Source organism: Chrysemys picta, chromosome 2 (genome assembly GCF_011386835.1).
Source record: "Chrysemys picta bellii isolate R12L10 chromosome 2, ASM1138683v2, whole genome shotgun sequence".
NCBI lineage: Eukaryota > Metazoa > Chordata > Testudines > Emydidae > Chrysemys > Chrysemys picta.
Genome location: NC_088792.1, coordinates 119,226,045 through 119,241,688, shown reverse-complemented (window position 1 = coordinate 119,241,688; position 15,644 = coordinate 119,226,045). Strand labels below are relative to the sequence as shown.

The 15,644-nt window shown below is 41.6% G+C and overlaps 1 protein-coding gene across 9 annotated transcripts in view; it reads right to left on the bottom strand.

The window, feature by feature from the left end:
- Nucleotides 1–15,644, bottom strand: part of INVS (inversin) — a 211,298-nt gene that overhangs the window by 167,066 nt on the left and 28,588 nt on the right. For 7 of the 9 annotated variants that reach the window (XM_024099606.3, XM_005292613.5, XM_065587212.1 and 4 more), the window contains one exon: nt 11,609–11,775. The exons of the other annotated variants lie outside the window; for them this stretch is intronic. In XM_024099606.3, the coding sequence (XP_023955374.2) occupies nt 11,609–11,775 (167 nt within the window). The remainder of the gene's footprint in view (nt 1–11,608; nt 11,776–15,644) is intronic. 9 annotated transcript variants of the gene reach the window in all.

Below are 15,644 nucleotides of genomic sequence, written 5' to 3'. Positions count from 1 at the left end.
ATCAGTATTTCTAACGATATTTCAGCAAAATGCTATGATGACAAATATTTTAGGAAGTAGCAGTTTTCCAGAAATGACATTTCAACAGAGCACAACACTTTGTGTTGCCAAGTGAACAGGGGCTATACTAGCTTTATGTAGATCATTGGCAGATAAATGATGTAATGTCTTCTTGCTATTTTTTGCCCATCTTTCCGGGCAAGTTTTGGGGTCGCAGGAGCAGGGTGGATAAAAATCAATGATTTAAAAAAAAAAAACAGATTTTTTTTGATAAAATGCTTTTTGAGGAAAATACCTATCTAAAGATAATTTTAATTAAGATACGTTATAGCTCAAAGATATCTCATCATGGAATAGGGATCATAAATTCTATAGTATGAGACAATATATTCATGTAATGTTTGAGAAAAGTTTTGTAAATGAGTTCCAATAGTTCATGGATTAAGGACCCAATCTTATGGGGGTTCCACAGGCTTCTGTATAAACTATTTAGGTTAATCTTTCTTTCTATCTACCCAATGGGATTTTTTTTTTTAATGGAGATATCCTATCTCCTAGAACTGGAAGGGACCTTGAAAGGTCATCAAGTCCAGCCTCCTGCCTTCACTAGCAGGACCAAGTACTGATTTTGCCCCAGATCCCTAAGTGGCCCCCTCAAGGATTGAACTCACAACCCTGGGTTTAGCAGGCCAATGCTCAAACCACTGAGCTATCCCTCCCCCCTGATTCAGTGCTCAGTCTAGAAGATACCATCAGAGATGCTTAGTTTTGCAGTTCTCAAACTGTTGATTTGTCACCCCAGAGGTAACATGCTTGTTAAAACATTTTTGCTGTTTAAATACATAAATAAATAGTATATAGAGGTGAGAAATAACAGACCTCAATTCTATTGTCCCTCTGCAAATTTGTGTATGCAGAGTCAATCCCTTACCTCTCTCTAAAAGTGCAAAGTTTCAAAAAGTTCAATGAATAGAAGATTTTTGGGGGCGGAATAAATCTGAACAAGGAGAAAAAGTCTGGAGATAAATGTGAGAAGTGAGGGACATATGTTTGTTTTGTTAAAATATTATATGTTTGCAGTTGAAGAAAAAAATCCAGAATACTTAACATTGTTGTTTTAATTAAATAAAACAATTTAAATGTCTGTCTGGTGATGTTCTCCTCCTAATACAGCAGGGCAAGAAAATCCTCTGAATATTAATGATTAACCTGTTGAACTGGAGATAGTTCACCTCCCAGTGACTTCATAAGTAGCTGCTTCAATTACCTTTGATAAATGAAATAACCAATCATTCTTTTTCGGATACAACTGTAAAACTAATCTGAAAAGTTTTCAAAATAAATCACTGTTTAAAAATGTATAGTGTGTACCTCCTAAAAACGAAACCTACATCTATCTGTGAGTTGTGAAGAATATGTATTAAGGTTCTAACAATCAACAAGAATGCACTTTTATGTAGAAAACCATGATTAAATTGAGTCTTCTTGACTACTGATTTAAATCAAATCCACCCTGCGCTGGAGTGAGAAGGAGATAGAGCCTGAGGAAGCAGCAGATCTCTGAGAGTGCACAGAGGAACTACAGGATTGTACAGGACCCATGACAGGCACTCGCTCCCCCCTACTGCCCTCCCTCCCATTCTTTGATCCTGCTCCAGGCACTATAATTCCTGTTCCACTTACAAGTAGTCCATCAAGCCATCCCACTTTTCTGAACAGTAATCCACTCTCCCTTGAGGAAGGATCATTTGTAATATAGAAGAGAACTGAGAGTCAGAAAACCTCCCTGGGTTCTATCCTCAACTCAGCTCTTGGTTCAGTGTGAGCCCTTGGACTGGTCACAATCCCATGTGCCCGTCGTTTCTACATCTGCTGTATGGAGATAATACTGCACTGTAACTAATCCCAGCCTTGTAAAGCACTTTGAAATCTTCAGATTAAAAGTGTAAAATTATTATAACCTTAGTGGTCATTTTAGGACTCATGTCTTAGTGCCCAGGGATCTAGCACAACCACTATCCCCATTCCATCATGCACACTGCAAGCAATGCACAGTTAAATTGAGAGTTGGGAAGACACCAGGTCTAATTCTGCTCCTGCTGATGACAATGGTAAAGCTTCAAATTGATTTTTAAAGAAGCAAGAGTTAGGCCCGTTCTAATCAAGCATGTTTGGAAATCCTGTTAGATGCGCTTCCCTCAACAAGAGGGCATAATCTTCCTACCTATTCCTCAAAATGTTTCCTCCTGATTGATGAGTCTTACCTCAGTTCTATCCCAGGTGGGCTTTCTAAGCAATCCAACAATCAGGAATGAAGAAACTGTCTACTTCTTCAGGACTAACAACCAGTCTTAGTTTTGCTTCTTTTCTAATTTGTCCATCTTCATGGATAGGTTTCTTATTTTAATAAAAATCACACCAGTTACAGTATCTTCCAATTCTTATGCATATTTCTCCAAATTTGCTACCCTATTTTCAAATTTTTATACAGAGCCAACAACAGTCTCTTACCTCTTCAGTTTTAGTGAGAGAATCCTGTATTGCAGTGGTCCCCAACGCAGTGCCCGCAGGCGCCATGGCGCCCACTGGGGCATTTATGTGCGCCCACCTACTGACAAGGGAGTGTTTCCGCCAGACAACCCGCCACCGAGAAGTGCAACTGCCGGACAACCAGCCGCCGAAATGCCACCAAGAAGCGTCGCCGCCGACTTGCCGCTGCTTCTCAGCAGCATTTCCACGGCGACGCTTCTCGATGACGCCGCTTCTCGGTGGCATTTCGGCGGCTGGTCATCCAGCACCCGCCACGCTCTTCTAGGAACATGAATATGCTATTGTAACAGAAAGGTTGGGGACCACTGCTGTATTGTATCCAGTTATTGATGCAATAAATCTATGCCATGGATCATTGCAGTTTTCAGCTCCTGAAAACAGGCTCTGGGAATGTAGAGCTGCTGGAGCCAAGACAGAAACTGCAGTAGTGCTGACATCCTTAGCTGGGCAGCCAGGCTTTGAAAAAGCTCTCTTTTGCAAAAGGTAACATTCTCCCAAGGCATCTGTGGGGCATTTATAAGATTCCAGGCAGTGTTCTGAATCTCACATCTCTCCCACCCCCAGATCATCAGGTTTAAGATGATACCTTAAAGTTACAATCTCTCAATGCAATATTTTAATGTAATGTGAACACCTGACTCTAATTAAGGCCCTTTTGATACTATAAAAGGGCTCACTCCAGTCAGGCTGAGGAGAGGAAGTGCAGCTGAAGGGCTAGTTAATGAAGACACCCTCAAGCCATTGGTAAGGGAGCCCTAAGGTAAGGGTCAAGAAGACAGAAGCGGGAGAGCTGTGGGGAAGTGGCCCAGGGAAATGTAGCAACTCTGGCAGTGAAAGGTTGGCTGCCAACAGCTGCTACCATTAGGGTCCCTGGGCCGGAACCTGGGGTAGAGGGCGGGCCCGGGTTCCCCCAACCTGCCACTACAGAAACACCTCCTGGGAGGGGAAGACAGGCCTGTTAGGACAGGAGGCTAAACTGTTCTGAAATAAGCCCCTAGGGACAACAGAGACTGTGGGAGTTCTCTCACCAACCTCCTTGCTGGCTTATGATGAAAAGGGCTCAGTAGACTGTAACCCTGGCCCTAGAGAGAGAATGGCTATGTGGAGTGTTGCAGTGAGCCACTGAGGCTAGCATAAACCGCCTAGAAGCGTGGGACCCACATGGACAAGGTCAGAGCTCTGTCACAATATATAATATATATATATATACACACACATACACACACACACATCCATACACACACACACACACCCCTCTACCCCGATATAATACGACCCGATAAAACACGAATTCGGATATAACGTGGTAAAGCAGCGCTCTGGGGGGGGGGGCGGGGCTGCGCACTCCGGTGTATCAAAGCAAGTTCGATATAACAGTTTCATCTATGACGCGGTAAGATTTTTTTGGCTCCCGAGGACAGCATTATATTGGGGTAGAGGTGTGTATATATATCTCAATTTGAAACTGGTCAACTGCAGCAAAATGACCAAACTTCATTTTGATAAAGCTATTTTGCTCCTAACCGCCACTACAAAATGTTATCTTTGACCAGATTTTCCTGAAAAAATTTTCTTCTAGTTTTTGTTCCCTGTTCCTGTGTGCAAGATCACAACAAAAACCAGAGGAGCATGTGCATGTACAGCGGGGCTAATGAGAGAGGAAGGGGAAGCTGTTTCTAAGAGTCCCATGTTATGCCCAAACTTTGGGAGGGGTTGAAGACAAAAGTCAGCTCCCACTGTGCTCCTGCCCTTGGAAAGCACTGGGTCAGGGTATACCTGCTACCTCCTCTAGCTACTGCAGTGGGTTGTTAGGCCACTTCTGCTCTCTACAATCAAGGGTTCCAATGGTCCTGCAAGATAGAGTTGGAGAGAAGCAGCCCTATTTCGGAAAGGAAGAGAGAGAGAGAGAGAGACATCTTTCTTCCCCGGCCTCAGAGGACCCTGCACCCAGAAGCATACAAAATATGTTTTCTCCAACCTCCTTCAGTTTTAGTAATCTTAAGTGTTACTTGTAACACTAGAAGGGGAAAAATTAATAAAAGAGAATTTCAAAATGATATCTCTTTAAAATAACTATAAGAGACAGCTTGATATAGGAATAAACATATCTTTGGAAATGACTGGGCAGATTTAGAACAATTTTATTACACAACTAGTAAACTAAGTAGTAGCATGCATCCTGTGCTTTAATTCACTCAGAGATTAAAAGTCTTTTTAAAACTCTTTAGTTAATCAGCACTCATTGCTTTATACTCCTGTATCCCATCAATCTGACATTTCCCACTGAATTAGCTAAACTCAGTGTTACATTGTTTTACATGCTTTTAATACAAAATAATGTAGAAAACTGGAACTGGAAGTTTAAGGGAATGAATGCTGCGGCATTAGGCTCTTCATTCTAAAAGAAGTATTTGTGGTTTTGCTATGCTCTATTGGCAGAATCAGAGAATAGGATTGTTCTCTTTTTTGGGAGTATACTGTAGGAGGAGAGAGATTTTAATTGCAAATTAATTGGCCAAAGGCAAGAATTCAGCTGGGAAACCTGGTTCTTCCCACTGTGCCAATGTATTTTGGCAGATCTAAAATACAGTACAAGAATGACAGATATTTGGAGGAATCTTCACCCTCTCAATATGATTATACCTTTTACTCCCATCAGATTCCACATATTTCCTGACTGATTTTATAAGAGTGAGATGAATGCAGAAGAACCTTTGAAAGAAAATAAAATCTTTCTACTGTCTACTACTGACATCTAAATTGAACCTGTGTATTCCCAGCATATAATGTGGCAATTGAGCTTCTATTGAATAAATCAGAACTCATAACATTCTGTGAAGATGAGACACATATGGAAGTTTTAGTATATAAATTATATAGGGGCACACTGAATTTTCTATGTTCGGAGGCTTATTTGTGGCAGGCAAATAATTGTACACAGTTGGGCTATAAAGAAGTCACACATAGTATGTTTTAAAACATAAATTGCTATATCACATGCCTGAATATGAAACATTTGGAGAGTTACAGTCATGTGTCCCTTTCCTGAAAAATAAGAATTACATGTTTTGACCTCACAGTTGATAATAATTAAGCTAGGAGTCCAGATGGACCTACAAATTTAGGACCAATTCAGTCACCCTTCTGCACACTAAGTAGCATCTTACTCCACTGACATTAACAGAACTACTTGTGGAGAAAGATACTATACTTAAGGGTCCAGTTCTGATATCCTCGCTGACTTTAATGACAGCAGTAGTAGCAGAGGTACTGCAGCTAAGATTGATAAGGGCATGCGATTGCAACCCACAACTTCAGTTGCTCATAACTCTCTCTCTCAGCATTTTCCTTACATGCTGTAATTTCACATGCTAAGTCTCAGTCCACAGATGATTTAAAATATTTAAGTTTGGGCAGGTTCATTTTTGAATCATATATTTGGAGAAAAAACACCATATTTTCCCCTCTGTAAGAAAATCTTGCAACCCTTTTTGCATGCTCTGATGTAGGTACCCCACAGTCAGATGGGGATAGAAAAGTTAAATGCTTTCACTGCATCAAGGAAGAACAGTTGCCATTCTTTGCAGAGTTCCTTGGCGGACAGGAGGGCCTGAGTGTTTATAGAGAACGGTTATTGCTGTTCTTCTAGTGGGGAAAACTGAGCTTTTCCCACACTAACTGAAAAGCATTCAGGTTGGTAGGTGAAGAAGCTAAGGATTGCGACTGTGAGCTGCTGGGGCGTACAGGCACCTAAGATAACTAGTTTGATTGCCCTACTTTCTAAGTATGAATCAGGAGGCCTCCCCTGTTGCACCCTCCTCCTCGCGGGATACTGGGAGGAAACATTTCCCCACTTACCACCGGGCTTAGGTCTCTATCCCCATGCAAATCTAATTTAAAGCCCTCCTCATGAGAATTGGTTGGTGCCATCTGATTTCTCAAAACGTTCTTGACAGGTCTTACTACATCCTCACAAGAACTCTCAAAATAAAAAGTGACACAGAGTGCTTAATGAATTAAGAGGGTGCTTTCCTAATTCCATGTTAAGAACATAAGAATGGCCATACTGGATCAGACCAAAGGTCCATCTAGCCCAATGTCCTGTCTTCCGACAGTGGCCAATGCCAGGTGCCCCAGAGGGAATGAACAGAATAAGTAATCATCAAGTGATTCATCCCCTAACGCCCATTCCCAGCTTCTGGCAAACAGAGGCTAGAGACACCATCCCTGCCCATCCTGGCTAATAGCCATTGATCGACCTATCCTCAATGAACTTATCTAGTTCTTTTTTGACCCTGTTATAGTCTTAGCCTTCACAACATCCTCTGGCAAAGAGTTTCACAGACTGTGCGCGCTATATGAAACAATACTTCCTTTTGTTTGTTTTAAACCTGCTGCCTATTAATTTCATTTGGGGATACCTAGTTCTTGTGTTACCAGAAAGAGTAAATAAAACTTCCTTACGTACTTTCTCCACACCAGTCATGATTTTATAGACCTCTATCAAATCCCACCTTAGTCGTCTCTTTTCCAAGCTGAAAAGTCCCAGGCTTATTAATCTCTCCTCATACGGAAGCTATTCCATACCCCTAATAATTTTTGTTGCCCTTTTCCAAGTCCAATATATCTTTTTTGAGATGGGGCGACCACATCTGCACGCAGTATTTAAGATGTGGTCGTACCATGGATTTATATAGAGGCAATATGATATTTTCTGTGTTATTATCTATCCCCTTCTTAATGATTCCCAACATTGTTTGCTTTTTTGACTGCCGCTGCACCTTGAGTGGATGTTTTCAGAGAACTATCCACAATGACTCCAAGATCTCTTTCTTGAGTAATAACAGATAATTTAGACCCCACCTAAATTATTATTTATGGTTTTCCAATGTGCATTACTTTGCATTTATCAACATTGAATTTCATCTGCCATTTTGTTGCCCAGACATCCAGTTTTGAGAGATCCTTTTGTAGCTCTTTGCAGTCTGCCTGGGACAACTATCTTGAGTAGTTTTGTATAGTCTACAAATTTTGCCACCTCACTGTTTATCCCTTTTTCCAGATCATTTATGAATATGTTGAATAGGACTGGTCCCAGTACAGACCCTTAGAGGACACCACTATTTACCGCTCTCCATTCTGAAGACTGACCCTTTCTTTCCCATCTTTTATCCAGTTACCAATCCATGAGAGGACCTTTCCTTTTATCCCATGACAGCTTACTTTGCATGTTGCTAATTCACACAATTTTATTGTAAATCTCACATTTTTTTGGTGACTTTCTTAAAGTCCCAGCTCTTCTGGTCAGAGGATTATGAGAGAAACTCACCTTTTGTTTTGAAGGGGGAAAAAAAAGTTCTCGCTTTTTTGCTCAAACATGAAGGTTAGAAACTATGAACCCTAAAAGATCAAAAGCCAGAAGGCAAATACAAAGAACTCAAAATATATTTTTAAAATCTCATGATTTAAGCCTCTCTCAATAGTTTTGAACCCCCTTGGGGTTCAAAAATAATAAAATCACACACGAGGTCCTGTTAATTTGAAAGATTTTATTTTGAAACAAAGTTATAAATGCCACACTGAGCATGCACAGGACCTCATTTTCATTAAGATTTAGAGTGAACTGCTCAAATATCAATCAGGAAGCATGTGCAAGAAAGAGCAGTGAGGCAAAAAGGCCAGCTTGGTTTCCACCTCCATGGGCAAAACTAAGGAAAGGCAGAAGTGAAAGGTCCCTTTACATATGTTAACTCTGCCATATATGTTGTATTTTGGATTAGAGTTTGCTGTTAAATGAATTTACTATTTAATGCAAAGAAAAAAAACTCCAGTTTTAATGCAAGAGTCAAAACTTTCAGGAACTAAAGTTGCTCTGAATGTTAACTTTGCATATGTTGCATATTTTGTTATATGCCTGAGTGACAGAGAAACAGTTTAAGGTTTACATTCAACAAAGGAAGGAGGAATGGAAGATATTACATACATGCAATCTTCACCTCATATAATGAAATTTGTAACAAACAACTCAAGAAATTAATAAGTAGTATTAATAAAGGTGGCTGAAAACTTTGTGTGAAGCAGAAAAGAATTCTATATAAGATTAAATCTCAACTGAAATGAAAAATGTTCTTGTTTACGAAATTCTCAAAATATAAATGATCTGAAATACTTACAAAATTTAAGTTTTTAATGTACGAAAAGTTTGCTTGTAGCTAAAACATTAATTTGTCTGCCAGTTACATACACACAATAAAAAAGAATGGACTACATTGGTAATTCAGTGTAACATCTTATAGCAGTATACATATCTATGCAAAGAACAGAGTCTCTCATACATAACTGTATGTGTTCAGAAGGTATGCTTTGGGAGCAATGGGTCAAATAGTCTCCTAGAAAAGAGTAGTACTATATCTAAAACCAATTGTGGGTAGAACTCTAGTCTCCTTGCAGAGGTGATCACTTACTAAAGGTAATCCAACATAGTAAAATATTTCAGGATGTCTTTATATGGTCACTTAGGGCATTTAGACACGCAAGGTTACCTTTCAGGACAACATTTATCAAGCAACAATTTTTACTGTATGTTGTGTGTAGCTGAAGGAACTTTGGGGTGCAATTAACACTACTTTTAAAAGAAACAAATAGAGAATTACAGGAGACCATCTTACACAGTTTACATGCTTTTCAGCATTTCCCAGTGAAACTTGCAAGCAATTTGACTTGGCAAATTTCCTAATACTGCTTTGGGATCCACTAACAGACCCTTATGTCCATTGAGAGTCCCACTGACTTCAATGGGCATTTAACTGGGTACTGGGGTCCGCTCTAGCAGATCCTGAAGCAGGAATATGGCCTTAACCAGTTGCACATGCATATCTGTTAAATCAAAACATTTCTCTTTTCAAACCAAGCATAGATACTAGTCCTCAGTAAGGAATCTGACCATGAAATATTTCACAATTCAAACTTCATCCTATTTCATTATAGCTCTGTCTAAAACAAACAAATATATACACATATATATACACAAATTAAATATTTTGGAAAATTATGAACAGGTGAAAACAAAGTAGTATAAATTACATGGTTTAACACACAATTGAGTGAACATGGCTGAACTGACCTTAAACTTTTGAACAATTAAATTCTCAACCATAACTATGAATTAAAAAGTTTAAAAAAAAATCATTAATTCCAATATACAATTGCCATGATCTGTCCTCATTGCAACTCCTTTAAAACAGTGCTGTCCTTCCCTGACTGGCTCTGAAGCTCCTCTCCACCAGCTGTGCCTCTTCATACCCTTTGCCATTTCCCTGCGCTTCCCTGCAGAATAACCTACAATTCCTCTCCAAGCCTAGTTGGTGCAGAAGCACTTGCTACCTATGTTCTGGCTGACCAGCTGATCTCACCTTCCTCTTACCCACCTGCTTGGTTCCCCATTACTTTGGATACTCCTCCCAATCCTAAATACTCTTCATACATATTGTTCCCCTCATGACTAAATTATATTTATTGTTGCCACCTGTGATGGATAAATCATAAATAAATAGTAGGGCTGTCAAGTGATTAAAAAAATTAATCGCACTGTTAAAGAATAATAGAATACCATTTATTTAAATATTTTTGGATGTTTTCAAATATATTGATTTTAATTACAACCCAGAATACAATATGTACAGTGCTCACTTTATATTATTATTTTTGATTACAAATATTTGCACAGTAAAAAACAAAATAGTATTTTTCAATTTAACTAATACAAATAATGTTGTGCAATCTCTTTATCATGAAAGTTGAACTTACAAATGTAGAATTATGTACAAAAATATAACTTCACTCAAAAATAAAAGAATGTAAAACTTTAGAGCCTACAAGTCTGCTGGAATGGTGGCTGAAGCACAAAGGGGCATACGAATGTTTAGCATATCTGGCATATAAATACCTTGCAATGCCAGCTACAAAAGTGCTATGCAAATGCCTGTTCTCACTTTCAGAGGATACTGTAAATAAGAAGAGAGCAGCATTATCTCCCGTAAATGTAAACAAAATTGTTTGTTTTAGCGATTGGCTGAACAAGAAGTAGGACTGAGTGAACTTGTAGGCTCTGAAGTTTTACATTGTTTTGTGTTTTTGAGTGCAGTTACGTAACAAAAAAAAAATCTACAATTTGTAAGTTGCATTTTCACAATAAAGAGATTGCACTTCAGTACTTGTATGAGGTGAATTGAAAAATACTATTTCTTTATTTTAACAGTGCAAATATTTGTAATAAAATATAAAGTGAGCACTGTACACTTTGTATTTTGTATTGTAATTGAAATCAATATATTTGAAATGTAGAAAAACATCAAAAAATATTTAATAAATTTCAATTGGTATTCTATTGTTTAACAGTGCGATGAAAAGTGCGATTAATCGCGATTAATTTTTTTTAATCACGATTACTTTTTTTTTAAGTTAATCGCGTGAGTTAACTGCAATTAATCGACAGCCCTAACAAATAGGAAACAAACTGATATAACTGAAGAAGGGACAACATATGTAATTAACTTCCTAATACAGTACCTACATTTCTCTTCACATACTTCATCTTTTAAGAAATTCTCAGAGTTGCTGTTGGCACTGATAGATAGTTAATGCACAATCCTGTAGCCATTCAAGTAAATGACAATATTCCAACATGTATCACTGAATGTACGAGCAAGCTTACGCAGTCAGAACTTCGTTGAACTGTCTACTCTGAAATGGACAAGAATTGCTTTCCCTAGAAAGGAAGAGTTATTAGAGCAAAGGGCCACTAGATTAGTGGCAAATGAATTCAACTATGTTTAAATCACAAAAAATAGAGAGAATAAAGAGATTAACTGTTGCACAAGCCAAATTCCTAGAAACATTTTCCAAAATACTAACATTTATAGCATGATGGCCTAGAGAACAGTAGAGTCCTTTGAAAATACTGGGTATCATTTACTTAGTTATTTAAGAGTTTCTCAAACTTAATGCCAGTGGCAACATTAGCTGAGCATTAGGTATTAGAGCATTTTTATTTAATTACCTTTTGTGCAGCAAGGTGGAGAGCAGTTCTCTGGCTATGATCAGCTTTATTAATACCTACTCCTGCCTTCAGCAAGGCCTCAGCACAATCTAGCCTGTCAGCCAACACACAGTACATGAGAGGAGTTCTCCCAAACTGGTCTTCTTTATCTTTCAACTCAGGGTTTCCTATAAATATACAAAAGACGATTACTAAAGTTTGCATCACTAAAGCTTAATTAAAGGTAAAATGTTACTATGCACTTGAGAGAGCATGGAATCTGTACAGACAAAACAATCTTTAGTCACAAGTTGCTGCCTCAACAGTAAGTGTTTTAATAGTTAAAAGAAGTACTCACAATTATGAAGGCTACTGTAAAAACAGATCAGTCCCTACTTTTTTTACCCCATCCCATAATAAGGAACAGAAGGAGAAACTTCATGAAACTTGATTTTAACATCAATATATCATCTATTTCACTGCTCCTCATTTTAGCATAAACAATCAGCTAACATGCTTATCCATCTCTTTTGGATGCAAATATTGGCACAGGGTGAGTGAGTCAGCTGGTTGCTGCCAAGAGTTGTTGGGACTGGAAACTTGAAGTTCAAGCCCTTCTAAAAAATTCAGATCACTTCCTTTCCCACCCACAATAGGGAGGGAATGAAGATGCATCCCCACAATGTCAAAAGCCTTAACTGCTTCCTGGGTGTCAAAAACAGAAACCAACCCCCACCTTCCTGGGTATCAAATGCCCCAAGTATCCTCTACTAAGCTGTCTAAATTGAGCTCCCACCTGACAACTTCTACAATGTCGTTTTGTATCATCAGTATAAAAATCTGCAACACGTTAGAAATAGAACATTTGGGAGCAGGATAAATAAATCATATTTAATATAAAAATAAACACCTAAGGAATACTATACGATTATATCATGCAGTTTCCTAACTCCCTCTGTGTCCAGAGCCACAACCCACTGAAAGTTAATATGGCCATGCAGGGGATTCCTTCCTCCCCCTTAATCGTTTGTGCAGCTGCCTGGCAGAAGACAACTAGCTCATAATACATGTTTCAGTTTGCAGCATCCTGGGACTACCAATCCCAAACATTCAAAAAAACATGAATTAGTCCCGTCCCCCGAATATAACGGAATTAGTTTTAAAACCATGATATATTTCTATAAAAGAATAAACGTTTGGTTAGTGTTATTTGTCCTCTGGTTACTGAGACTTTAAGATTCACATTTTCAAGTTCTCTCTGCAATCAGGAGGGCTAGAAAGTTATTTTTTGTAAATGAAAGCTCAGATGCTAATACAATCACGACTCCAGAAGCTGGGGCTTTAAGGAAAGAATTAAACTTCATGAGACTCTAGACCAGGGGTGGCCAAACCTCGGCTCAGGAGCTGCATGTGGCTCTTTTACAGTTAAAGTGCAGCTCACAGAGCCTGCTACATCCCCCTCCCTCCCCAGTTCTCCGCCTAACAGACTGGAGTGGGGAGCTAGGGGCTTCTGCCCTGCAGCTGGGTGGTGGGGCTAAAGGCTTCTGCCAGAGACGACTGGTGCCTGCTGAGAGTGGGGGGTGCACAATTTAAAGGTTCGGCTCCCCCATCAACAGTTTGAGTTTTGTCATCCCTCCCCATTCCCCCCAGGCAAGCTCCCCCTTACCCTCAGCAGCCATTCCCTGCAGCCCCCAGGTGTTAGCTCCACACAGGGAGGCAGCAGCAGCAAACAGCTGGGAGCTACATGGAGGGGCTGCTGCTTTAGCTCCACAGTAAGAAGCAGCAGCAAAAGCAGCAGCTCCCCTACAACTCCCCGCTGTTTGCCGCCGCATCTCCCCACAGCTGGGTGCAGTTCCCAGCTTGCGGGCTCCAGCAGGGAAGGGGCTCTGTGGCACCATGTGACTGAGACTAGGGCCAGCAAACCCTAACAAAAATGGGGGGGAATCATGTGACCCCACATGCTCCCCCATGCATTGACTCTGACTTCTGCCTAGCAGGGACCTGCTGGGGCTCGAAGCTTCAGCAGAAGCAGGGCTGAAACCCTGAGCTCTCGAACTTCTGAAGATTTTTGTATACGGCTCTGAGGGTCAGTAAGTTTGGCCACCCCTACTGTAGACAAAATTGCAAAAAGCTGCCACAATGCTTCCAGTCTTCATATTTTACAATTTTTCTTGTCAATGCTGTTAGACTGACTTAACTACTGGGTACACTGGCAGGGTCCAACGAGAAGGCCCTGACATGCTTCTGGATAGAGGTACATAGAGTCTCAATGGCATTTTGAAACTTTCTTTGGGAAAGAGCAGACATATTGTAGTGTACCTGTAAACCCATCCATACACTTTCCACCCCCAGAGATTCTTGTACAAGTCATAGACCAACCTCCCTAGGTCTCCTCTTAACTTAACAAGAACAGGGTTTTTTTCTCTGATCATGTCTTCCAGTTAGAAATATGTACATGGCTGCCTTAGGGACAACTTCTCCCAGCCAGTCTCACTCTTCCAAATTTAGGAGGGAAAGTAGCTGGCTGGAACCACAAATCACTAGCTCGATCCCTCACCTCTGAGAGGAGGGGAATTCCAGACCACTCTGCTTATGGAAATCTAACCTTGGACTCTAAAACCAGGGTCAACAGCATGGGCTTCTTTGAGTCCCATCCAGCTTGCTCTAGACCAAGGGTCGGCAACCTTTCAGAAGTGGTGTGCCAAGTCCTCATTTATTCACTGTAAATTTAAGGTTTCGCATGCCAGTAATACATTTTACATTTACAGGGGCCGACAGATGGAACCCCAGACTGGCAGCAGGCTGAGCAGGGCTGGAGGCCGGGACCCTAGGCCGGCAGCAGGCTGAGCCACTCAGCCCGCTGCCAGCTCGGGGTTCCGTCCATCCAGGCAGGCCGGGCTGAGCGGGGCTGGTGGACAGAACCCCAGGCCAGCAGCAGAGTGCCACTGAAAATCAGCTCGCGTGCTGCCTTTGGCACATGTGCCATAGGTTGCTGACCCCTGCTCTAGACTCCTTCCTCCCCTCTCACCTGTCCCCTAGATATTTTTTAAAGGCAAACCTGGAATGGAGTGCTAGAAAGATTCCCCTCATAAATCTTAAACAGCCTATTCACCGGGTACATATTATGATGGGGTATACCAGACTCTCTGAGGCCTGAATCCTCCCCGTCCCATAAAAGGGCAGTGGAGAGGGTCCTCCAAGCTGCCTAGAGTGGCAGTGTGGGATACAGCCAATCAGAGCCCAGGAGGTCAGTATAAGAAGAGCTGCAGGGCCAGAGTAAGGCCAGTTCCTTGCTGGAGCTGGAAGAGCATGGATACTGTGTGGGTGGCTGAGGGAGCTGCAGGAAGCCAGAGAGAATAAGAAGGAGCCTGAGCTGGTTGCTGGGCCTCCATTAGGACAAGGCCCTGAGTTAAGGCTGAAGATGGCACGGGGCTGTGGGGAAGTGGCCCAGGGAATTAGAGCAGCAGCATGACTTAGATAAAAGGACACAGTGGCATAGGCGCCGACTCCGTGGGTGCTCTGGGGCTGGAGCACCCACGGGGAAAAAAAAGTGGGTGCTCTCCTCCTCCCCGTCCAAGCATGCCACATCCCCGCTCCTCTGCCTATCTCCCAGCGCTTCCTGACCGCCGCTGGTGGGCCCGGGGGGTGGGGGGGGGGCGGGGAGGAGCAGGAACGTGGCACGCTCAGGGGAGGAGGCAGGGAAGAGGTGGGGCCGGGGTGAGGATTTGGGGAAGGAGTTGGAATAGGAGCAGGGAGGGGGCGGAGACTTTGGGGAAGGGGTTGAAATGGGGGCAGGGAAGGGGTAGGAAGAGGCAGGGCAGGGCATGGAAGGGGTAAAGTGGGGGTGGGGGCGATATCCAACACCCATGGAAAAGCGGGTAAGTCAGCGCCTATGCACAGTGGACAGTTGCTATCTACAGGGTTGCTGGGCTGGGACCCGGAATAGTGGGTGGGGCCAGATCTCGCCCTTCCCCCTCATTAGCCACTGGGGGAAGTGGACTGGACACTGAAGCACCCGAGAGGGGGAACTGAACTATAGTTGCCCAGATGGAGAGCT